Raw genomic sequence first — 26,486 nt, forward strand, 5'->3', positions numbered from 1 at the left:
AGAGAGAGAGAGAGAGAGAGAGAGCAGAGAGAGAGAGAGAGAGAGAGAGAGAGAGAGAGAGAGAGAGAGAGTATCATGCATTATTTTGCCAAAGGAATCAAATTGGAGTGTTCAAGCTCTTGATTAGTTTCCAATTCTGAAAAACCACAGAGCTCAGAAGAAGCATGTTCAATTATACCACAGGTATACATGAAGTCAGGATATCCCAGGCTGTGAGAAGTGTTACAGGGCAAATTACACAGTTAAATTATATGGGAAAGGAAACAATGAAATGCAAGTTGTGGGTTGTAATAGACCTGGGAGACAGATCAGAGATGTAAAAGGAGGTCAAGAAGATAGTTATGCTAAAACTGTATAAAAAAGTGAAGGAACAATTACTAGGAAGTTTAGACATTCTCTGTTGCAGATGGGTAAAAATACTGATTATAAGGAACACGTGGGTGGGACATCCGGGGAGATAAATTATCTTTTAGAGTTCTAAATATCTTATCCTGCAAATTCATATAATAAACTATGTAATTCTCAATTTTTTTTGCTACTGACATGGGGTAGCATATAAATCAAAGATACAATCACTGTTAGGCTGCATAGTATACTTAACAGAAAAAAATAGTGTCAGCCTTCTTGGTGAATTAGTTCCTACTAAGAGAAAGAAAACTTGACTCTCAAATACATAACTGTTATGTGCACAGAAAACAGGGTAAATAGTTTCTTTCTGCTGAGTCTGAAAACCAAATACACCGCTTTGTAAAATTGGTGAGAAAGTTAATTGATACCCAGGTAAAATGAAAGGGGTGGTTCTGATACCTTCCTAATTGGGGTGTTGAGATCAGGAATCATTCCACCTAATGCCTGTACTAGTAGGACTGTGTGTGTCTGGGAATATGTGTACAATTAAACAGAACTATTCATTGACTTCTTATTGAGGTGATTATCATCAGGTGGGGAAAAAAAATCATTATTACTGTGACACTCTAATGGTAATTGGTCGCTCAACACTTTCTCACTATATGACGTCAGTGATATCTGCCATGATGGAGAATGTCATGCACAAACTACCTACTTTCTATAAACACCATTAGAATATGAAAAGGAAAGCACAACCAACCGCCCCTCTCCCCCAAGCATCCACAGGATGCAATTTCCCTCTTGGTGCTCACAGAGCATCAGGGGCCCTTGGAAATTTACCAGACAGGTAGCTGCATAGTCTCTCCATCGCCACCTGGACTGAGGAGTTGTGCACTTCAGCCAGCTGCTCAATCACAGATACCACCACCACACACCCTGCAAGGAACAGAAGAGCATGTCAGTGGGTCACACAGGACTGAAGGGTATAGAGAAGGAAATTAGACAGATTGGGTTCTTAAGAACACCAACAGAGGCACAAATCTTCCCTTGCTTTTGCCCTTAAACATCTGCAACATACCCAACCACTCTGAGATCTACAGTGCAATGCCTATGGGCTGGTGTCTCAGAAAGCCAGGGGTTATCAGAGTATATACACCATTTGTGAGTGATGGGACTTTGGGGAAGTAATTAATCTGGCTCAAACCCCTGAGAAATTAAAAGAGATGATACTTAAATGAGATAGGGCAAGGAAAGTTGTACATAATACATTAGGTACTGGCTTCCTCAATCTCCACTTGCTTCTCTGCAGTAGGTGTCTTAGTTGTCAGTAGATCATTCCTATCCCACAAAATTGTGGCCTGTGACCTAAAGTCAGTTTTCTAATTTTGAAATACTAGTGGAAGTTTCCCAGAAGACTTGGGATTGAGTCCTGCCTGACTTTACAACCTTGAACTCAACATCTTCCCCTTTGAAGCTTTGGTTTCCTTATAAAGCAGGAAATAAGATGTTTTCTACAGTGCCACTGTGGCAATTAGTTGGGATGATGATGCAACTAAGGGTGGTTTTGGAATATAATAACCCATGAAACATCTTAAACTACATACAAAACTCACGGAGAAAAGTATGAACCAAATATTATGAGTGTCCAGAAGAGAACTTGAGCAAATTAGAAATATATTCTTTCCCTTACTTTTGTATAGGGTTAAATATGACTCCCCAAGGTGGCTAGGCTCAAATTTCTTGAAGGTTCTATTACTTGCCTCAATCTACTGAGCTGCTGGAGGGGCACAAACATTCTTTTCCTATAAGGAAGATACTCCTTCATAGAAAATTGTCTTGGCCCAAAAAGGTGTGTAAGTGTGTGAGGAGTTGCTCAACTTCATTCTCTTAGGAAAAGTGGGCACTTGTTAGAAGATTTGTAATGCAGATTTCCTTATGAAGAATCTAACTAGAAGTGAGACTGAGAAAATCAGCAAATGGGGCCCCCAATTATTGACATACTGGTATCATAGTCAAAGTCCCACTGTGGCCCCTGGAAGAAGATGAGCAATGCAATTTGGCAGTTCTATACAGAAAGAAATAAAACCTTCTATCAGATGAGAGGGAACCATAAAGCAATGAGAGATACCCACCTAGCAATGAGAGATACCCACCTCTCTAGATACTGAAGTAACTAATAGCTCTCTGCTTACAACTACTCTGTTTCCTCTGACTGGAGAGTTGGTCCTCACTAGACTTGACTTCTGAGACCTGTGCAACTGCCATCTTCCTAAGCTGACAGCACCTACTTGCTGGTGTGCTTAGTAACATCAACCATAACACGAATGGTTATATTTTTAATGAATTCACAGCCCTGTATGGTTGTCTTATATTTTTATGAATTTAGTATGCCAATTAACATCCTATGGCATGAAAAGCATTTTCATGTGTATTTGTTTTGTTTTAAAAATATAAATGCAATGCAATCTCATTTTAGAAAACAGTGAAGACATGAAACAGGATAACAAGATAAGTTGCTCAACTTACCCGGTATGACCAATTGCGCTTATTTTTCTTCATATCAAGTATATTAAAAAATTTAACTGCAAATGGAAAATGACAAGTAGTTTTACTGCAGTTTAGAAAGAGGTTGCAGTGCAGTTAAAAAAGGGAAAGGCTTTGAATAAAACAAAACACATGATTCAAATACTGGGTCAGCCATTGACAAATGCTGTGACTTTGAATGGGCTGTCAACCATTAGAAACTTCATTCTTGATTTTAGAGTAGACTCTACCTTCCTCAAGAGTGGAGTGGGTCTCCCTCTCTCTTTGAATGACTGACCATGTGGCTGGTTCCTAAAACAGGGGCAAGGACTGTTTACTGGCTTAAAGTAAGCCTATTCAAGGGCTTGTCAGGAACATTTGGTCACCAGTTGCTGGAAGATTTTCTGAGGCTGGGTTCATAGCTACTTTGACAGCTGATTCTTAGCTCTACTATCTTACTGGTCTATTTCAGTTCCCACTTCTGGACAAAAGGTAGTTTGCTATGAGACAAATAGAAGATTCTATTGGAAACATGTATAACATGTGGCTCCTAATTAAACCAGCATGTAGTGAAGCATAGCCTAGGAGACAGCTCTGAATCTCTTCCTGCAGCAGCTCATCAGGGAAATAAACTGATTGATGCCCAGGTTGACTCAAAGTGGGGTGAAGATGGGAATATGGAAGTGATATTAGAAGACTTGGTACTGTTACCAAGCAGATATTCTACTGGGAATTGCATTCAGTACCCAGACTTTTGCTATTATGATTCCAGACACTTAAATACAAATGAATGCCATTATTATTCCAAATATAATTTGCTAAAGTTTTCATGAAAAACATTTTCAGTCTGAACCCTTCAGCAGATGCAAAGGAGCATGGACAATTTTCATGACATTAGGGAGACAAGGGGTTTTTAAAGTTAGTTCTGTATCCACTATGAGAGTAGGGTAATATTTATCAAAGGAATAAGGCTAAAAACCATCTTGACAGGATTTTCTTGTTAAAAATAAAATGGTAGGGTAGCATAAAAACATTTTTGAGTTGTCCTGCTACCTCGGTTTCCCTTAAGACATCATTCTTTGAGGTATTGAACCTTAAGAGGGATCAGAAATTAACATGTTATTCCCCTTTAATAAATCTTTATCATGAAGTAAGCTCATTTTTCTCCCACCTCTTCCTCAAAAGGCTCTGGTTTTAAAAGCTGTTTTCCCTCTCCTCCCCTACTAATGGTCACTTTGAAGCCATTCAAAACCTTCTGCAGAATCCTTTTGAAACTTTATCTTCTCTACCCGATCAACATCCATTTATATTACTTTGTCCTCCCTTGACTCAAAACTCCATAGAGTCATCTCCCCTATCTGTGACAGATGCACTTTAGAACTCACTTAGGTACCAAAATCTGCAGATGCTTAAGACCCTCAACCTACACACACCCTCCTTAGATCCTCTAAGTCACCTCTTAGTAATTTAATATACCTCATATGATGTGCATAGTTTGGAAATAGTTGTTTGACTGTATTGCTCAGGGAATAATGAAATGGAATGTCAAGAGAGACAATTACAACACATTTCGATCAGAGGTTGGTTTACTATATAGATCTGGGAGCCATTGACAAATAAGACCCACTCTACTGGTGCTATACTACCTTGGATTGGCACTAGATACTGCTCTGATATCAACTTCCTGGAGAGCAGAGTCAGTCACATTTTTCCTTTACTCCAAGGACAGTGCCATGCAAGAGCACCATGTTTACTAAGAGAATGAGTGGATAAAACAATCTTAGAAAACACCATCTGTAACTCAGGGAGAGGGACTGACTCTCCAAGAAGATGTACATCAGAAACCTATGTCAAGGTATTGGCAGCTAGAGAAACTAGCTCACTGGTCCTCTCTTTTCTCCATGTATTGGGCAGGCATGGAAGGGGAGATGACAAAATATGCAAAAAGTTTCTTCCAAATCAGAGGAGTTTTGTGACATTGTCTTTAACAGAGGAAGTATGCATTCAACCAAAGAAAACTTGTTCTAGGAAAAAAAAAATGCTAGAACATGATGGGACCCCAGATAAACAGTATATTCGCGCTAGTAGTGTGATCCTTGTCTACAGGGTGTTCCCAATATACTTCCCAAATTCTGACAACATGATGCTAATTAACATCTGAAGGACAAGTGACAGGAGACTTTGCAGAGCCTGTGCAGAACAGAAGGGAGAAGAAGCATTCTCAGCAGAGAAACTAGACCCACTGCCTAAAAGAGCATGGTGGACTTCTCCACGTTCCCACAACTTAATTAGTGGCAAGTTTTCTTTCTCCTTCCTACTCAAAAATCATAGTTTGCTGTAAATTAATGGACTAATAGGCTAGGACACAAGGTGTGGAAACCAAAATGTTCATTCAGATCAGCAGGAATGTTGGGGGGCATGGGACATAAAGGGGTGCTTCTTGGAATCAGATTTTAAGAATGTACATTCCAGAGGACCCATGGATTAGGATTTCTCTTTCTTGAGAAATTCACTCTAACACTTATTTGCATTTGTTTTAAACCATGGCTTAAAAGGATGCATACAAAGTGCCCAGGGCGCTGTGGAGACCAGCCTGCTTCTTTGTAGCATAGATACAGGCTTTCCTTTTGACTCTGATGCAGAAAAATCCCATCAAAGACTCATGATGGTTGCAGTCCCTTAACACTTCTGGCTAAAATTGGAAAATCATTAGCTAGATAAAAAGGAGCCAGGCCCCAGGGGTTGGGAGAGAAAAGATATAGAATGAGAAAAGTTAGTTGTCTCTGAAGACCCGGCGAACCCTCCCACTCGCGTCACTTTGTCCAGTGAAAAGTTATGATCAAAAGGACCCCACAGATGTGCAGGTAATGGGGTTTCAAACACTGAAAGTCCTGGCTGGGAACAGCTTTGATATAGGGCTCCATCTTCACCTCCCTCCAGTAGGCTGCACTCCCTTCCAGTTGAATTGTTAACTGATGGTCTACAGTGAAATGCGTATTATATTCTTCAGCAGCAATAATCAAGGGATCCTCTACAGTCTAATAAGAGCTTTCCTGCCTTGACAAGCTAACAATTGTTTTTCTGGGAGTGACATGTGCTGAGGAATTCCTCCCATTACAGATCACTTTCTGGCCTCTTTGTTGAAGTAACTTTGTCCAGCTGGTGTTGAATTCAGAAATGTGGACAAGGGGTACTATGCATTGTACTCAGTGGTGACAATCTAAGACTTCACATGTGGAAAATCCCTTCTTATCTGGAGTCTGGAAAGATTGAGTATAACAGAAGCAGACACCCTGCTCTAGTGAGGAGAGAAGCAAATGGGCCTGATTATATCTACCTACCACAGGGATCCACTTCTGGCTAGGCACCTTAGGTAGAATGCATGCACGCTATGGACTGTAATCCTGCCTGTGTGGTACATTAAAGATGTCGACCAGGTCAGCATTTCTATTTCTCATGAGGGGTAGAACTTATTTCACAGCCCTTTAAGTCTATCCTGTGACTTGCTTTGGAAAAATAGAATGACTGTTCAGGAAGTGACAGTGGCTTGGGGTTGAACCCATGCCTTTGTGGCTTTCAGTGACATTTGACCTCTTTAAGTTTGCAGCCAAGAATGTGAGCTAACCTACTTGAGGGAATTAAGGCACCCCAGCCATAGGCCTGCCAACTACCAGTTTTATGAATGAGACCATTCTGGATCGTTCATCCTTGATATTTCCCCATCTACCTGCTGTGCCCAGCTGCTCATGTGAGCCCAGGGTATTTTGACTGCAGTCATTCAATAGGAACCAGATCACAAAATCCTGAGTGAGCAAATAATCCCTGTGTGAGTGGGTGTGTTTGTAACAGAGTTGCAGGGCTACAGTGATACAGCTAATATCATAAACATGGTGCCTGCAGCAGGAACATAGTTAACAACTGCTACTTCCCCTCCCACCTGCTGAGGCAGCCACAGGGGACAGCTAGACAGACAGACATACTGAACACTGAGACCAAAGCTCAGAATTTTATCTGTGAGAAATGTGTGGCATTACCATTGGTTTTACTTTCCTGGGGCTTAATTTACTTTTGTTGCAAGTAAATTTGGGTAGACTCTAAGGTCTGTGTCCTAGCATAACTAGCATAACTGTCACTTGGATATTGCTTTTGTTGAGAAAATACTCAGCAAGTTCCAGACTGCCAGCTGTGCCAAGAACACCGGAAACAAGAAAGCCCCATATTAGGTAGTTATGGGTGAAAACAGGAACTTGGGGGCAAGCAGCGGCCATGTGAAGCAATGAGAAGAAATTGGGCTGTGTTGAGAGATATAGGGTAATATTGCACCTAAATTACAAATAAATTAAAAGTGAGCCATGGCGCTGGAGAGATACCTCAGTGGTTAAGTGGTCTTTGTGAGGACCCAGATTCAATTCCCTGCACCCACCTATAGCTTTCTGTAATTCCAGTTCCAAGGGATCTGGACATACATGCAGACAAGACACAAGTGCACATGAAATAAAATAAAGAAATAAAAGTAGAGAAATGAAGTTAAGGTACTCTGAAGCATGAACCCCCTCTCCGCATCATTACCCCCCCTTGCTTGTGGAACACATACTTACTAGCACCTGTGGGATGTGCTTGGAGGCTTAAGAACAGGCAAATGGAAGAACAATTATTCATGCTTATAAAATAACATTCTGTCAACTTCTTTCTTTGTGATGTTCACTGGATTTGATACTGGGGCACATTATAGCACAAATGATGCATCCCTGTCTCTTCTATGAAATTCCATTTATTGGAATTATTTTCATCTCAATATTTTATGGAACTCGCTAGAGAAACCATCTGGCCTTTGAGATGTCCTGTGTGTGGTTGACTACTGTTGCCTGAATGCATGCTCTTCCAAGAGGCCATTATAATGTTTTAAAGTCTTGGGGGTGAGGGAGAGGAGTGTGGCCCCAGGTGAGAATTCGGGGGCTGGAGAAAAGGAGGAGAGGCTTAGAGGGGGACAGAAGAGCTTCAGTCCTAGGGACTATATTTTTATTGGGTACTAAAAAATTAGTTGTGTAGATGTCAGTTTAATTAGTTGCAAAGTAAGTGATTTGGGACAGATTGTAAATACGACTGTAGGACTGTGAAACTAATCTCTCATGTGGATATAAATAAACATGAACACCAGCACCAGTGATTCATGCTTAAGCACATTCACTTAAAAATATACAACCAAGCCCTCCTTTTAACACTGTGCTGATAATTCTTTACCTTATTTTTATAATGACAGCTCTATTTCATTCAATTCTTCTTCCACCATATATTTTATTCCAATGTAATATATTTTAATAGTGAGGCCTTTATTGATCACACTATTGTAATTTTACATTAAAATTTTGTAAAAATTTAAATAAAAATTAATTTTTAATAAGTATGACTCTATTAAAATTCTCCTGGATATTATTTCTTTAGTAATAAAGCTGACATATAAACAAAATGCATTCCCAATATAAGAGAAATTATTGAATAATAAGGCAAATCTTTTTATAATTTTATATCTTAATGAAATGGTTAGATCTTCTAAATTAATACTGATATCTGTAATGAATTTATATATTTATATAGAGACAAAAATTCAGCTAAAGTTTTGTCACTGTGTTTTCATTTTTACAAATGCAAGTGTGAGAAAGATATTTATATAAATTGTTGGGAATAGTGATATTTTCCATATAGAAACATCACTCAGTTCTTTGAACATCCTCTCAGTTAAACACCAAAATTCTAGAATGACCTATCATCAAAAATTGTCTGAAATGATCTATAACCTGACAACTTTATTGTCTTCTCTAGTTTTTCTGAAAAAACTAAAAATCAACTGGCTTGATAAAATGTGTTGTTAATAAATGGAGTCTTTTACTTTTTTGGTTTTTGATAAATATACCTTTAAATTAACCAACATTTACCTTTTAATTATATTCACTATTATTTTGCTTACACCTGTTAAATCTAAAACAATTAGGAAAGTGAAATAGTTCTATTTTCCATTCATTTTTGTCTATATGACTTTAACAAATGTTTTTATGTGTGTGGTGTGGGGGCTGGCGAGGATGGAAATGTTACTCTGATCTTGGAGGGAAACCATAGTTAAGTTTACATTGAGCAGTAGGGTTCTCATAGATGCTCTTTATCAGGTTGGGGGAGTCTATTTCTTTCATAATTTGTTGAGATATCTTAACAGATCTTGTCAAATAATTTACTTTCCTGCTGGATTGATAATGTAATTATAGCTTTTATTTTTTCTAATTTGGTGTGTTCTATCAACATTTAGACTGTAAGTCAGACATGCATTTCTAGGAAAGATACCATTTGGTCATAGGGTATCATTCCTGTATATTGTGAGTATTTTAAAATCTGTGTTTACATAATAATGTTCTGTGAACGTTTTTATTGTGATATCTATATGAATTTAGCACTAGGGTAAAATATAACATAAACTGAAATACAGTCCCTTCTCTTAATTTATGAAAGGAATTACATTTCATTGAATTTATTTGCTTCTTATTTTATGGGACTCACTAGTGGAAACTAACCTTGAGGTTTTATGAACTTGGCTTACATTCCCTAAATGCATGCCCTTCTTGAAATTTGATCATATGCCTTATTTGAAAGTGGGGTATTACTGTTGTAATTAGTGGAGATGAGGTCATGCCGGAATAAAGAAGGCCCATAATCAATATAGCAAGTGTTCTTGCAAGAAGAGGCAACTACACATACAGAAGAGAAGGCACATGACTATGAATGCAGAGGTCACACTGCTGTAAGACAAAGAATGGAATGACGTTGCAACCCCAGGAGCCAGCAGACAAGTAAAGAAGACTTCAAATCCCCGCACCACCACCATCTACCTCCAGAACTATGAGAGAATCCATTCCCATAGTTGTAGCACACCTATGGTTGTTTTGTTTGCAGAACAAGAACACTAATTCAACTTTTAATTATTAATTTAATTTCTTGATTTGATAAAGTCCCATTCAGGTCTTTTTATTTCTTCTCATCATTTTTTCAGTATTCCAGTCTTCTTAAAAAATTCCCATCATACCTTAATTCTTGACTTTCATGATACAAAACTGTTCATAATATTCTGTTACAATTGTTTTAATTTCTTTTGGGCATATAGTGATGTTTTTGCTGAGCTTTTTAAAATTATGTTTACCCATTTTAAATGGTAAGTTTCCTTAAGAGTTCATTGATTTTGTTTAGCATTTGGTTTTCATTAGTGCACTTGTTTTTGTTTTATTAACTTTTATTCTGTTGTTTGTTTTCTTTCTTCTGCTTGTCTTGGGTTTGAAATATTATTCTCTGGATTCTTGATGTAGAATATAGGTTATTGACTTTAGATGTTTCTTCTAAAGAATGCTATACATTTTTCTTTAAACATGATTTAGCTGGCATCATACATATTCAAATAGTAAAAAAATAATGCATGCAAATAAAGTTAGTATATATAGAAGCTAAACTTCTCCCATCATGTTTTGGAAAGAGAATGTGTTACTTTGCTTTCACATTTTCTCATTCTTGAATTTTAACTTGATAGATAACTATGATTTCAATCTTTTAAAAATAAATTTATGCTTATTTTATTTAATAACCTGTGCTTTAATCATGGGAATGTCACAAACAATACTATTTGAAATAGTATCAAAGCTATATTTCAGAATAAGTCTAACCAAGGAAGTACAGTGGAAATTTTTAAGCCATTGAAAAAAGAAAGTGAAAAGATGGAAAAACCTCCCATACTCATGAATTTGTAGGACAAAAATGAAAAAGGCCATCCTACCAAAACCAGTCTATGGATTCAATGAATCCTCTTCAAAATTCCAATGTATGTCTTCACAGAAACTGAAAACATTATCTTAATATAGAAATAGAAAATACCTAGGATAATCAAAACAATCCTGGACAACACAATAACAAACAAAAATCTATAGGAGGTATCACCATTTCAGATTTCAAGTTATACTAGAATTATAGTGATGAAGCCTGCATGGTACTGGTATAAAAAGAGACACATTGATCAACTGAATAGAATTGAGGATACATGTATAAGCCCACATACTATAGTCACCTCATCTTTGATGGAGGCCAACAATACACATTGGGAAAAAGAGAACATTCTCAATACACTGTGATGGTCAAAGTAGATGGCTACACGTAGAAGAATGAAACTAGATCCTCATCTCTTATCCCTCATAAAAACTTAGCTCCAAGTTGATCAAGGACCTCAACATAAGATCTGATGCTCTGAATCCAACAGGGAAGAAAGCAGGTAATAGTCTACTCAAGGCAAGGAAAAGAGTTTCTGAATAGCATCTAATAGCACAAGCTTTAATAACAACTAAAAATGGAACTACAAAGTTACTGTTCAGCAAAGTAAACTATCACTTCAGTGGAGAGATGGCCTACAGAATGAAAGAGGTTTTGTCTCTAGGCTATACAAAAACAAACAAACAAACAAACAAGTCAATTAAAAACTCAGGGATGGAACTAAACAGAGTTCTCAAAAGATGAAATACAAATTGCTGAAAAGCATCTTTGAAAATGTTCTATATCTCTACCTTTCAGGGGAATGAAAATTAAAGCTACTTTGAGATTTCATCTTCAGAATGCTAAGATCAAACCAAATTTTGGCAAACACTGGCATGTATATGGTGAAAGGAGAACACTTATCCACTATGAGTATGAGTGAAAACTGGCACAACCACTATGGCAACCAGTGTGGAGGTTTCTCAATAAGCTAGAAATATATCTACCCTAAGAACCATCTACACCACTCTTAAACATTACTCAAAGAGCTCCATATTCTACTCTAGACATACCTGCTCATTCATGTGCATTGCTCCTTCATTCTCAATAGCCAGGAGTTTGAAACAGCCTAGGTAATCATCAGCTGATGCATGAACACTGAAAATGTTGTATATTTTCACAATGCAGTATCACTCATCTTTTAATAAAAATGTAATGTCTCCAGTCCAGTATACAGAATCTAGTTGGATTTTACTTTAAAAAGAACAACCTAGTTCTGATTATCTTGAGTTTTGAATGGCACATGTGGTCCCCATAGAGAATGCCTGTGTTGCTCACATGTGTTCTTGTGTGGTCTTCTATTTTTGCGGATGTTGTTGCTTCTGGTGGTGGTGGTGGTGGTGGTGTGTGTATGTGTGTGTGTGTGTGTGTGTGTGTGTGTAAACTATGTCTTTTAGTACTACTTCCTCCATGATGACTTTTTTAGTAGTGTTTTACTCGAACATTTCCATTCCCAGTAGTTCCTGAATTATAATATCCAGCTCCAATCTATCAAAATTTATATCTTGCTAATAGAAATTCAATTAGCACAAAAGTTTACAGCTTTGCTTCTATGCTCTTCCATTTCTTCCCATTTCCTTTGGGCTAATTGTCTCATGTTGTACACCAAACATACAATGTTTTAATTATTATTTTCAGCATTGTCACTTGACATATTTAGAAAAGTATTTGTGTGTAAGAATATATTTACCATAACCCGAGCTTTCTGTCTTCTTGCTATGATTCTAAGTTACTCTGTATTGTGTTTTCTTTCTGTCTAAAGGACTTCTCCTTTAGTCCTTTTATAATTTTTAATGTGTACGTGTTTGCACATGTGTATGTGTACATGTAGATATGGCGTGTGTGTGTGAGAGTGTTTTCAAATATGTGAACAAATGAACATGCACATGCAGAGGTCAGAGTTGACTTCTTGTGTCCACTTTGATGATGCTCCACCTTATAAATTGAGGTAAGGTCTTTCATGTGTACCTGAAGTTCAAGGATTTGGCTGGTATGTGTAATCAATTTGTTCTGGGGATCCCTCGTCTCTGCTTTCTAAGTAGAGGTTAGAGGCAGACTACCACACTTGCCGAATATTTACACTGATGGTAGGGACTCAATTATAGTCCTGACACTTGTGCCACAAGAGCTTTACTCAGTAATCTGTCTTTCCAGACTTTATAGCACTTATTTTTAAGAGTTATTTTTATTTTATGTGTATGAATGTTTTGCCTGTATGTGTGTATGTGCATTGTGTGCATTCTTGGTGTCTACATAGTCGTGAACCATCGTGAGGGTGCTGGAAGTTGAACTTGGACCCGCTGTAAGATGACTGAGTGCTCTTAACTACTAAGTCATCTTTCCAGCTCCCTATTAGTACCTCCGATATGACAAATTTATTAGCAATGCCTCTCAGTTTAGTTCACCGGGAAATATGTTTATATTTTATGTTCATTTTTAAGTTATAGTTTAATATGGCAAAGAATTCTGGGTTAATAGCTTTTTGTCCCCTCTCAGCACTTTATGTCATTCTACTGCCTTCTGCCTCTGCAGCTCTATAAATTAAATAGTATAAATTAGTTATACCATTTTCCTGTAGAGCATATATCATATTACTGTTGTTGTGTTCAAGGGCTTCAAATTGTATTTGTTTTCAACTGGCTGTGAGATGTTAAGGTTTGCTGTGTGTTTATTCTGCTCAAAATCTAAGAGTTTTGGATCAGTGGGTTAATATTTTCTCTCAGCTTTAAAACAGTGTTGACTTTTACCTTTCTTTTTTTTCAGGTAGTTTTACAAACTTCCTCTCTTTTTACAATACTCATTTCACAGATGCTGAGATACTAGACATTATAGCTCATGTTCTTGAGGCTTGGATCACTTTTCTTCAAGTCTGGTTTTCCTCTAGCTTTGTATTGGATAATTTCCATTGACCTTCATTCAGGCTCATGGACCCTGCAACCCCCCCACCTCTGTGAATTGAAATCTTCCCAGCCTATCTAGTGAATTATTGTTTTTCAAGTCTAGCCTTCTCATTTACTTCTTATATGGTCCTTTATTATCATCTTGTGTGTCTGTTCAAAGTCTATTTCCTGAACACTGGCAAAATACTTTCAATGTGATTGTATTTGAAGTCATTGATAGCCATTGCTAAAGCTAGTCGAAGATAAGGTAATTAGCCTCCAGACCTGTAACCTTCCTATCTCTCCACAGCACTGAACTTCTAATCAACCAGTCTCCGCAGATTCAGCCTCTTTCCAGGAGATTTTGATAACACTTTGATAACTGTAAAACAGCTTATCCGCAAAAGGCTATGGCATTGGAGCAATTTGTTTTCTTCCCAAATTTGCAGAGTGAAGTTTTTGAGTAAAAGCTTGGATATAAAAGTTTCCAAAACTGAAAAAAATCCCATAAAACATACAATAATGCCATCAGTAAAACTCTCATCTAGACAGAAACCACTCTATTTACTGGTCTCTGTTATATGTGCATGGCCATTCATGTCTATTTGGAGAATGACTTTGGACATAAGCTAGAGATCGTCTTATGATATTATCACAGTATTCAGTTTGGTGGCCTTTCTCCTCTTGGGAATTCCAATGTTTGTTAGACAGAATTATAAGGCTTTTGTTCCTGTTGTAGTATGTTTGACACAGTAACTAAGGGATTTGTGCATGTAATTAGTATGCTAACCAATTTATTTCGGGTTACTATATTTTCTAGAGTGAGCCTGAAATAATCAAGAAATCCTTTTAAATGCCAAGTTTTCTCTAGGTGGTGCTGAACAGAAAATAAATCAGTATGTTTCTGACTTCTTATGCTAAGCAGCAGCCTCTGGTCATTGACAGATGGTAGCTAGTAAGCAAAGGGACCCTGCTTCTGCTAATGGGAGGGGTTAAATACTGTCAACAGCCAGTGAAAGGAACTGCCATTTAGTGAAAGCTCCTAAGTGAGAGCTCAGTCCTGTGGTAGTTTGAATGAGATTGACCCCTCTTCTCCTGGGGGTTTATATAGTTGATTGTTTGGTAGCAAGGATTAGGAAGTATGGCTTTGTTAGAGGAAGTATTGTCAGAGGTGTGCTTTGATGTTTCAAAAGTCCACACCAGACCCAGTAGCTCCCTTTCTCTCTGCCTCCAGCTTGCAGATCATCATGTAAGCCATCAGCTCCAGCTTCAAGTCCCTGCCTCCCTGCCTGCTGTCATGTTCCCTGACATGATGGTCATGACTCAACCTGTGAAACTGTAAGCAAGTGTCCAATTAAATGCTCTCTTTTATAAGTTGCTATGGTCATGGCGTCTCTTCAGAGCAAAAGAGCAGTATCTAAGACAAGACCCATCTAACATCTCAGTTCCAACCATTTCCACCCTTAGCAAAGAACTTTTGATGTACGGAAACAACGATACAACAAATATGTGTAACTTTGAGCTTATTAGGGGACAACAATTTATTACACATTCATAGAAAGCTGTGCACTGTGAAATCATCTTATTTATTTTTAAACCTTAGTATATATCCATTGGACACAGTATTGTGCTATGTCAATACATTTTCATATCATAGCCTGTGTACAGAGGTCAGGGGAAGACTTGGGTGAATCAATTCTCTCCTTCTAGCCTTGTAGGTCCTAAGGATCAAACTGCAGGCTGCCCCCCCCCCCACTGGGACACAGAGATTTGTTTTTAAAAACATCTTCTCCCCATCACTCCTGCAGAGTGCCATGGGGAGATTGCCAATGTCTGTGTTCTCTTTGCAGCTCCCCTGAACAGTTTCCATCTTCTGATCATCTTCTCTCTTTTTCTCTTTATAATGTTGCTACTGAGAGTCCAGTAAGGACTTTCTGAGGCTCTGTCTTAAGTGTGGCTCTCAGCACTTCCTCTCACTGGGATGGGAAAACTCCCCAGACTATGACAATCCCTCCAGGGTAGACTCTCTATTCCTGAAATTTCTTGTTTCCTTGGCTACAATTTAATTATCACCCAACTCTGCAGGCAGCAGTTACTCCAGTTGTCCCGTTTATTCGCTAGAAACTTGGAATACTGAATCTGCATTCCACTAGGAGACTGCTGTGGAATCTTTGTAGAGGATCTTTCCATCAGACACTCTCAGATTTACACAAGCTGTACTTTCACATGTTATCATTTGTTTCCTTGGACCCTGTTTTGCAATAGATTAATCTCAGGACCTTTGATACACAATTTCACTATATTGCTTTCTTAATTTTCAAGTTATAAACACAACCTTTTTGAATTCTTGTGATGTGCCAAGACAATTCTAAGTCCACCATGGTATCTATATGTTTAACCCCATACCTTATCCTGGATCATTCTCCTCTTGCTGGGAAGAAAAGTGCAGAGGATTAAGCAATGCCCCCAATGCCATGTGTGTAGAATAGCTGAGTCAGAGTTCATCTACATAAGAGCCTGGACTTTCTATCCTCTGCTCTTCCTATTGCATCCATGTGAACACTTGGAAAATTCTGTAAAGTTCTGGAGGGAAAATACAGACCACATGTGACCTTACGGTTCAGAGAGAACCTTAGAATCACTGTAAATTGGCATTCCTGTATGTGTTCAATCTGTCTAGGAAGATCTACAGAGAATGATTGGCACAATATAACTTCATGGGGATTTCATTTAATACTGTGTAACTTCTTCATTCCTTTTTCTCTTCCACAGAATACTCAGAAAAAGAGGAAAAAAGTATTACTAACATTTTCCCTAAAGAATAGCATGCTGCCATCATTTTTTAAAGTTCTACTCACTCTATGACCTTGCCCTAATGTCACAGACACTTTCATTTCTCTGTTGTGTCTTTCTGGTTTTTTTTTTTTTTTTTTCAAGATTTTGACCCCAGGATACTACAGAAAAAAAAAAAAAGTAGACAGGATGTAGTCAACCTAAATGATCAGGAAGCTGCCATTTACAAAATTCAATGGTAATTTACAAGTAAAGACAAAATGCTAAGGAGAGGAGAATGCAGGATTATCAAAGTGAGGGATGATTGCAGAGTGGCCCTCCTGGAACCTGGGTGTGATTTGACTAAACCCTGAGGGTTTGTGATTCCTTGGACTGCAGATGAGAAGTATAACAGCAAGGTTGAACCACACGACTTCTGTGAGATGGTCCTGTGAACTCTACAACCTTGGGCCTTGACTCCAGCTCAAGCTCTTGAGGGTTAAGGACTGAGCCCACTCCATAGTTTGAGACCTATGGATGTCAGGGTCATTTGGGAACTGAAGTAACTATGAGAGAGAAGGGAAGGGAGTAGAACCCATGACCCTCAAATGGAATGTGGATGGCTAGAGCAAACCCTTTCTACTACCCACAGAAATGATGTCTATGAACTATTGCCCAGTTACAGTGAAACCGAGACTGAAATCTGTGATAGCTAAAATGTGACCATGAATTTGCAAGTTTCCCTACCAGCTCTGGCCAAACCTTTCCTGTTTCCATTAATGCCTCTTTCCCATTTACACTCTTTTGTGATTACAGAAGCACCTTTGTCTCCTATTCCAACCACAGTTTCTGAGCATTCTGGGGTGTGCAGGAGGGGAGAACCCTGACTCTGAAGGCATACTTAATAAAACATGAATGAGAGAATGAATGGATCTTTAAAATCTTTAAGTGACTTCATTGGTCACTAAATAGTACCTTAAAAACCCTTGAAATCCAATGAATTAAAGTGTCAATGAAAAGCATACAGACTATCATTGGCCTCTAAATCATTCTGTACTGAGACTGATGTTTTAGGGAATGGAACTTTATTACTGATTCCATAACCTCCGGGAAATGGAGGTACAGTCCAGTGAGCACTTGTTCAGAGGGTAGATGGTGACAGATAGTGAAGTGTGAATGACAGGGGACTCCCATAGCTAGTTTTGCCTCAGGGTGAAGTCAAGACCCGTGTTCTTGGGTCTAGTGTTCAGTTCCCCAGTGCAAGGCTCCTGCTTGGAACTTAGGGCTGTTTGCTTGTTTGGGGTGTTGATCCATAGCCTGGCAACTTATGTGGTGGCTCCTTTTGGAGAGTCTGCTCAGTTGCAACAGTGGCTCTCTTCTAGGAGCTGTATCGGTACCTAGGGCTTACTCTCACTTCACTTGCCTCTTATTCAGTGGTGTGATGGCAGCCCAGGTTCTCTCTGCATGAAACTGTGATTGGCAAGCAGTTGGAAGGCCCAGGAATCTGTGAGCTGTACCACCACACAGACCTGACCAAAGGTCAGAGAGCAACAGAACCAGCACATCGGCAGAACACAATCAGAGCCAGCCCTGAGAGGATGCTCCAGGTGCCTGGCAGTCACCTCCATCTCCTGACATCTGGCTTGGTTTTTAGCATCCCCTGTTTCTGTGACTCTTGATTCTAAACTTCATTTCTTGGGTTATCCTAGGAAAGTTTCCCCTTTTCCATGCTCATCTTAACTCAGTTGGATTCCTTTGTTCATTTGGGGGAAGTGAGAACTGAATCCAGGGCTCCCCACCTGCCAACCATGCATGCTGACTGACCCTGGGCTTGTCTAAGGCCCAATGCAATTCCTCTAACTTGCAATCTAGGTAGGTATTAAATGCCTGGTTGCCATATGTTGCTTAGGGATTCAGTGTCTGAGAAATAAGATAAAGGGATACACATACAGAAAATAGAGTGGTACATTGACAATAGCAACCTAGAAGTATGGCTATTAGATATGACCCAAAAGTAAAAGAGCTAGAAATAGATATTCATCAAATTACAAAGAATTTATATTCTAGAGAGGACAGTTACAAAAGTGAAAAAAAAAATAACCTCACAGAATAGAAAAAAAATTAGCCAGTCACAGATTTAACATGGGACACACACTCACATGCACACATATACATACATACATACAAACATACATACATATGAAACTGAAGAAGAGAAAAGAAAACTCTATTAAAAATCATGAAATTTGGAAGTGAATGGATGGAACTAGAACATATTATACTGACTGAAGTAACTCAGACCCAGAAAGAAAAGCATCTCATGCTCTTATTTGTGGGTTTTAGCTCAAAATCTGTAGATGTGAACATGAAACCTAAAATAGCCATTGGAACTAGTAACAAGGAAAGTAGAAAGGGACCAAGAAGGGAGAAGCCATAGAGTGGGGGACAGCCGAGCTATGCTGTGAAGGGAGAAATGGGGAAAATGGGGTGCTTTAACTGGAAAGGGGGATGGAGTATAATACAGAAGGAGATGGGAGGAAGAACAGATAAAAACATTAAGGATCCTTGGAATATGTTGCAAATATATATATGTATAGTCGATGCATTTTTTTTAAGTGTTGGGAAGCTGCAGAAAAAATGACTGCAGGACAGGAGCATATGAAGCTCTGTAAGAACAACTCTGATATTTAAGTGCTCATATTCATGAAAACGGAAGAACTCAGGCCATTGAACATTATTGTATATAGGAAATAAGAACTACTTCCACTGAAGGGGTGGTATCTATGAATGACTTTCTGTGAAGTTTTGTTATTTACTTGATTTTAGCTAAGGCAAAGAAGAACATACTTCTCTTATCAAAGAAGGATTTTATGTTGAGATTGTAGATGATAACTCACAAAGATGAATTCTTCTTGCTGCATTGAACTGTGGGCATCCACCTGTCTCATCTCTTGCATCACAGCTTTTTATTGCTCTGGGTTTTTGAGTGGGAGGGACCTGCTGCAGAGTCTTTGAGACAACTGAAATTTCCCATTTGCTCTCGTCATCTTCCAATACAAAAATTTCTAAAATTCTGAAATTTTTATTTATAATTTATTTATTTTTTTATGTGCATTGGTGTTTTGCTTGTATGCATATCTGTGTGAGGGTGCCAGGTCCTCTAGAACTGAAGTTACAGTTGTAATCCCCAATGTGGGTGTTTGTCCTTTGGAAGATCAGTCAATGCCCTTAACTGCTGAGCCATCTCTCCAGCACCAGCATCATGTTTGCTACCTTCTGGGGACTTTTGAGTAGACAGCATTCAGTTACTTGCTGCTGAGCTGACTGACCTTGGCTCATGCTGTGTGATCCTCTGTGAACCCAACTCCAGCATTACAGTGTGCAGGCAGGATGTGTTTTAGTCATATTCAGTGCCAAAGCTATTCTTCAATTAGAGGCTCTTTAATCTTTACCAATCTCTAGATTTTTCTCTAAAATGGGTCATAACTTCCCTAAAGACAGACACTTAAAATTTCTTGTTATTTATCTTTTTGTTCTTAGTTCAGGACCTAGAGCCCGCCACTTGGTAGTCATCCAGTGATCATGTAAGGAATTAATGTGTTGAACTGCTTGAACTTTCTGCCTGTGAGTTTAAAGAGATGCATCTATTTTTATCAGAAAGTTGTTAGAGTGTTAGCAACAAGTGTAGACCTGGCAGAATACTTCTGACACACACCATCTCCTCCTGGAAGCTCTCCCTCTAATCATGAGCTAAGAGGGAGTTTACCTCATTACTTCTAAAGACATTTCTCAGCTGTTGTCCTATAAGCAAGAGGAATCCAGGATCCACTTTCGGGAATACTCTGTCTCTTCCTGCTTCTTTGAATATTGAACTGAGTCATCGCAGTAGTCCCAAATCACTTGTCTACATCATAGGAAGACATCTCAGTGAAAATAATCACCCTGGGGGAGGCAGTTCACATAGAGGGGCTGTTTTGTGGGAACTTATGCTCCCTCAATAGACTTTTTCCAAGAATACTACACAATAATCTTCTGCATAATATTGTCTGAGTCTATTTCCTTCAAGGAAGCAGCTTCAAACAGTAAGACACCAGCCAACATGGACCACTTTTAACACCTGACTGAGTATATAGGGCTCAGTAAATGTTAATCATATAACCAAATACCTTACACCTGTCTGCCTTGTTATTATGACAACAGGTGAATAAGTCACCCAGAGAGAATTTCCAGAAGTTCTGAGTGAAACGGGAAAAATGGAAAGGTAGGAGTTTCCAGAATGGAACCCTGAAGATGGACAGCTTCATATTTTCATCATTTGAAATTCTCTCTCTGGGATTCCTGTGCTGTCATTTAACAAGCCATCCCCTCCTGGACCACTGAGTGTGGGTGCTCCAAGGGGAATTCCTAGATGAACCACACTTCTAACCATCCTCTACCCCTAGAGCACTAAATAAGTGAGTGAAGCTGTCTTAGTTTCAGACCTATCAATCCACCATTTTCCTATTACCCATCAATTCAGTTACTCTACATGGCACAGAAAATTATCATCCAGGCGCTGCAAAAGTTCCTTTCCCACAAAATCATGCTGCAACAAACGATTATTATTTTCATTTGCTCTGCAACAATAGCTATGCAGAGCAAATTCCTGGAACTCTCTTAATACAGTTTCCAACTTCCCATAGCCTTTCTAGGGACCAAGCAGGGAAGGAAATGGGAACCTTGTGTCCATTCTATTGATGTGAAGATGTGGAGATCTCAGGGTAGAACATTGGACCAAACCAAGAAAGTCTATTTGTAGCCACCCTGGAAATGGAACTGACCCCCAGGAGTTTCCCCAGTGCATTCCATTTGACACACTGTGGATTTGCTGTGAGAAAATGGAATGGCAGTAAGTTGTGACTTTAGGAAACTAAAGACTGAATGAAGATGAACTCCCAACTCCTAGACCTGTCTCTAAAGAACCAATGAATATGGATCTTTGGTTTTATTTTTAAAGGAATATTTGGATCTAGAGATGATTTCCCTGATTCATCTAATAAGATCATGGCTTGGGGAAGGCATTACTAATTCAGACTTTTTGATACTACCTCTACATAGAATTCACAAGTGTCAGAACTTGTGTCCAGACTGTCTGCTTGGCCATCATGCTTATGCTTAGGGTTCTTTTGTTTAGGATTCCACATTGCAATCTGTTTATTGAATATTTGTTCCTTAGTTCTGAGTGTTTGACCCATTCCATCTCAGTTCCTCCTACTGTTCCATGTCCCATGCATAATATAAATATGGAAGGTGATGTAGTTAGGGTTTCTATTGCTGTGATGCAATACCATGACCAAAAACAACCTGGAGAGGAAAGGGTTTATTTCAGCTTGTACTTCCAGGTAACATCCCATCTCTGGAGGGAATGTTAGCAAGAACCTGTCAGGAATCTGGAGGCAGGAACTGATGTGGAGACCGTGGAGGAGTGGTGTTTACTGGCTTGCTCCTCATTCCTTGCTCACTTACTTTCTTATAGAACCCACGTCCACCAGTTCAGGGAAGGAACCACCCACAATGGGTTGGGTTGCCCCATCAATCCTTAATTAAGAAAATACCCTATAGACTTTCCAATCTTATGGTAGCATTTTCTTACTTGAGGTTCCATTCTCTCAGATGACTTCAGCCTGTGCCAAGTTGACATAAATCTAGTCAGTACAGAAGTTCTCATCTCATTTCTTTGCATACTCAGAATACACAAAGGAAATACAAAGAGAAATTGGAAATAAAATGTTCCCATGAAGGAGCAGTCACCAGGCCATATCTCAGTCAGTGTTCAGAGTTTCTGCTGGGCCACTATAGTTAGATTCTCTAAAGAGTGAAGGAAGCTGAGGGGGCTGAGTCCTCACTGTACAATGATGTCACAGACATGCATACATGATCTTAGTTCTCACAGTTCCCCTGTGAAGTACATATCACTAGCCTTGTCCATTAAGAAGAACACAGGGGTAGGAAGAGGCAGATGGTGAGGTAAGTGCTGGTAACAGCTCAGTGAGAGAAGGAGGATGGCAATCTAATCCAGGTGTCTAAGGTCAGAGTGTGAAGAGAACTGAGAATTTCAGACTATTACGGAGGCAATCCAAAAGGAAACCTCCCCAATAACAGAAGAGGACTTTTGCTTGTTTACTTTATGAGACGGGGTCTCAATATGTAGCCCAGGGTAGCCTCCATCTGGTGATCCTTCTGCCTCTTTCCTTTGAGTGCTAGGAATACAGATAAGTTTGTGCCATCACATCTAACTTTGAGGTTGAAGAATTATTGTGCAAGCAAAGTATCAGACTTTACTGTTCTGAACATAGAAAAAAAATTAAAATGTACATACCTACACAGTTGTGGGCATTGGAGTAGCCGGTACCTGGATGGTCTTCATAGGGTACAGAGGCCAATGAGTGAGAGAGCAGGAGAATAAACAGAGGGCTGGCCTTGAGAGCTCTCCAAGGGGACTTCATCCTGAGATGTGCACTAGGAGCTACCATCTTGGTCCGCGAGATTACTTCTCAACCCTCTTTGGCCTCTTTATAGCTATTACACCCCAAATGCACACTGCCATAAACACTTTGCAGCAAGTGTGATGCAAGTGAGCCTGTACACACACACACACACACACACACACACACACACACACACACACAGAGAGAGAGAGAGAGAGAGATAGATAGATAGATAGAGAGAGAGAGAGAGAGAGAGAGAGAGCTGGCTATTTTAAGACTTCTGAGAGAGACTCAGATGTCCAGATCGGGGAAAAGCTGGAGAAGTTCTTGAAGGGCAGTCCCTCTGAGCAAAGACTTGAGGAAAAAGAAATACCCAAGTTGCACAGGGACAGCAACAGCACTTCCGGCCCCTGGCTGAAGTCAGTGACCATAAACCACATGAACTTTGAGGTTTGCCTGAAGCACACTGTTGGGTTGAAAGAGAGAGGTCCTTCCTCTTTCATTCTTGCAACACAAAATGAAAACTAAAATCAAAGAAGAAAACATCACACCACGTGTGCACAGCCCTTCAGCAATCTAATTGGCAGCACCCACATAGCAGAGATGTTATAGTTGTAATAAAGATTAGTTATAGTTGTAATGAAAAATAACTATGGTTGTAGTATGTAATGCAGAATTATATTTAAATTTATTTTGCTGTCTTTTTTAAGTGGTTGTATGTATGAGGATGGACTCTTTGCTTTGTCTGGGAACTTTCTGGTTGAGTGATAACTTTCCTTTAGCAAAGACAGACTATTTCTTGCAGGGCCCAGCTTTCTTAAAACCTTTCATTTGGTATTCAGAAAACAATGGGCTGTCAGCAGGACTAGTCTGAAATCTAATAAGCAAGAATATGTGAGTTAGCTACCTCGTATTTACTTGCCTGAGCAGGCAGCATCTTTTTCCTTCAGCTTTTCAAGATGTATTTGTTTCCCACCTGTGGGAGATTTGTTCACTTTTAAGAGACTGATTTTTCTGCTTTGACATTGAGAATTTGGCACCCTTTTTCTGAAGAAGACAATCTGAAAAACAACAGGACTTTAAAATAAAATAAAAGATAAATAATCTGAATGTGTTGTTTTGTTTTGTTTTTTAAATAGGTTGCACCAAAGTTGTATGCAACACTCAGAGAAGCTCAGAGGCTAATAAGAGTGAAAAGTCATAAAAGTCATGTGATTGTCCCTTCCTGCTTTGATTCTGAGAAAAGCTTACTACAGACTAAGAATTATGGACATTAGTTAAATTGGTTAGCATTCTTTTGTCTAATAGCACTTTAAATTTTTGCATATATATATTCAGTGTATTTTGATCATACCCACCATCCCCAATCCACATACACTCTCCCTGTACACACTGGAACATGTCTGCTTCTCACTTTTGTGTCTTCTCCTGGGGACAATTAGTGTTGCCTGTTGAATGCTAGTAAGACCTTGTGCAGATCTTTTGCTTGACCAAGGTGCTTCTGCTTTTGGTTCCTGACCTTGTGGTCAAAGGAAGCTTTAGACAGAATGATGAAGTGACTGAAATATAAAGACTCATGTTTGATTGTGATAACTACCTTTACATGAGGAATGTATTAGGTGAGTGAGTCAACTTTCTTCCTTCAGTTTCCTCAGTTACCATGGGTAATGGTATTTTTTTATTTTCAAAAATCTTATTTATTTTATTTTATGTATATGAATACTCTATCTTATGCCTTTAGGACAGAAGACAGTATTAGAACCCACTACAGATGGTTGTAAGCCACCATGTGTTGTTTCAGGGAATTGAACTCAGGCCCTCTGGAAGAGCAGATAGTGCTCTTAACCACTGAGCCATATCTCCAGCCCAGGGATTACCTTATAAGGTTACAACATAGGTTCAGGTGATGTTGAACCTAAAGTATCATGCCAAACAAGAAGTACATGCATAATAAATTGAAGCTCTGGCTATTACCCAGGTGAAGATGCAGTCACATATGTAGCCCAGGTCAAGCTTAGAGAGAATTCTATGGCTGTATGACAGTTGCAGGGCAATATGTAATGTTTGGGAAAATACAAACACAAAAGGCAGAATTAACTGAATATTTTTCTGGGCCAGTCAAACCTCAAGAGTACATGATCAGGTCTGCCTGACCCATAGACTGAATCAATGTTTCAGAAAAGCATTTGGTGTAGCCTCAAGATGGTCTCGATGCACAGCTGCAAGCATGTGTGAAAAACCTCAGGGTCAGGGGCGGTGCAAGTTGTTTGTGCTTCATCATCTATTCATGATCTGGTCAACTACACCCACAACCCTTCCAGGGGTTGGGAGCTTTGAAAATACCTGTGCACTCATGCTTTGGATTGGCCCAGTAAATGACATTGATTTAGCTCTACAGCAGTGAGCAAGTCCCTTATCCTCTCCCTGGTGACATGCCTCTGCTAGAGAGGTATGGGAGGGTAGTACCTGCTATAAAGCAGGCACTCAATAAATGGCAGTGCTTTTCACACTTGATAGCTGATTTCTTAGTGTGCAATTTCAAATGAACACAGAAATGGGTAAGTGATGCTGCCAGCTGAAACCAGAAACAACATATACATGCACACCACCACTAGCAAAACTTCAGTGGTCCCCATCACAAAAGTGGGGGCTCTCAGACTGGTAGCAGTATTTCCCACCAGGGCACCCTTTGTTCATCAGGTGCTGCATACAAATGACCTATACATGTGTTCAACATGGCTAGAAGCCACCTGTGGTTTGTAAGAGCTGATGGATCCCACCACTGCAAATGTCCCCAGAGGAGCCCTACTGTAAGACACTCCAATTTTGCTTCTTTTCAAAATCTGTTCTTGAGAATGAGATTTTTTTTTCTTTGCAGTACTTTGTTTCTCTGCTCCAAGAGCTCAGATGCAAACCTCACCCTTTCATTCTGCAGCAGGAGGCAGGGGTTTGTGGTCCTGAAAACAGCACCCATGCATGGTTCATTGGGGTATGAATCCCTTTTTTTGATTCCTTTCTGACATGCATTTGGTCTCTGCCTCTCATTCACAGCAAGCTATTCATCAAGAAAAGAAGTAGAGAAATAAGTAAGTGAGAAAAGATGTCATGTCATAGAAGCTTGTGTTGCTACAAGACACTCCTTTCTCCCTGTGCTCAGGTTCATACCACCCTCTCCTTGGTCTGGCTCCAGACTTCTCCATGCTGACTGGTGAGACACAGGTCCCATGTAGGGTGCTCTTGTACTAGTCTTATCCTGTTGTATACCGTGTCTGCTGTGCTCAGGAACTGGTGAGTTAATGCTAACACGGAAGCATGTGGTCTTTCTAAACATCTCCTGAGATTAGGTAGAGAAACTCACATCATCATCATGGCTTCACAGCTTAGTGACTATGCATCAATTTCTTTAACTATGGAGGCGTATTTACTCATATTTTATGTGTGTGAGTGTGTGCCTCATGTAGACCAGAATATATGTATGTGCATATGTATGTGCACCACATGTAGACCAGAGGAGTATGTTGAATCCCCTGGGGTTCCAGATGGTTGTTATCCAGAAGATGTGGGTGGTGGGGACCAAATTTAGGTCTTCTGCTGGGGCAGCAAATGCTCTTAATCAGAGTCAACTTTCAAGCCCTTTATTTAACAATAAAATGCTACTTACCTG

At 39.3% G+C, this 26,486-nt stretch overlaps 1 protein-coding gene across 1 annotated transcript in view; it reads right to left on the reverse strand.

The window, feature by feature from the left end:
• Aoah (acyloxyacyl hydrolase) overlaps positions 1-23,152 on the reverse strand; it is a 188,937-nt gene extending 165,785 nt beyond the window's left edge. The window contains exons 1-2 of the mRNA XM_051194658.1: positions 22,714-23,152; positions 1,189-1,284 (exon numbers count right to left, since the gene is read on the reverse strand). Of these exons, the coding sequence (XP_051050615.1) occupies positions 1,189-1,284; positions 22,714-22,867 (250 nt within the window). The 5' untranslated portion in view covers positions 22,868-23,152. The remainder of the gene's footprint in view (positions 1-1,188; positions 1,285-22,713) is intronic.
• Between the last annotated feature and the right edge of the window lie 3,334 nt (positions 23,153-26,486).

Source organism: Phodopus roborovskii, unplaced genomic scaffold (genome assembly GCF_943737965.1).
Source record: "Phodopus roborovskii unplaced genomic scaffold, PHOROB, whole genome shotgun sequence".
In the NCBI taxonomy this organism is placed as follows: domain Eukaryota; kingdom Metazoa; phylum Chordata; class Mammalia; order Rodentia; family Cricetidae; genus Phodopus; species Phodopus roborovskii.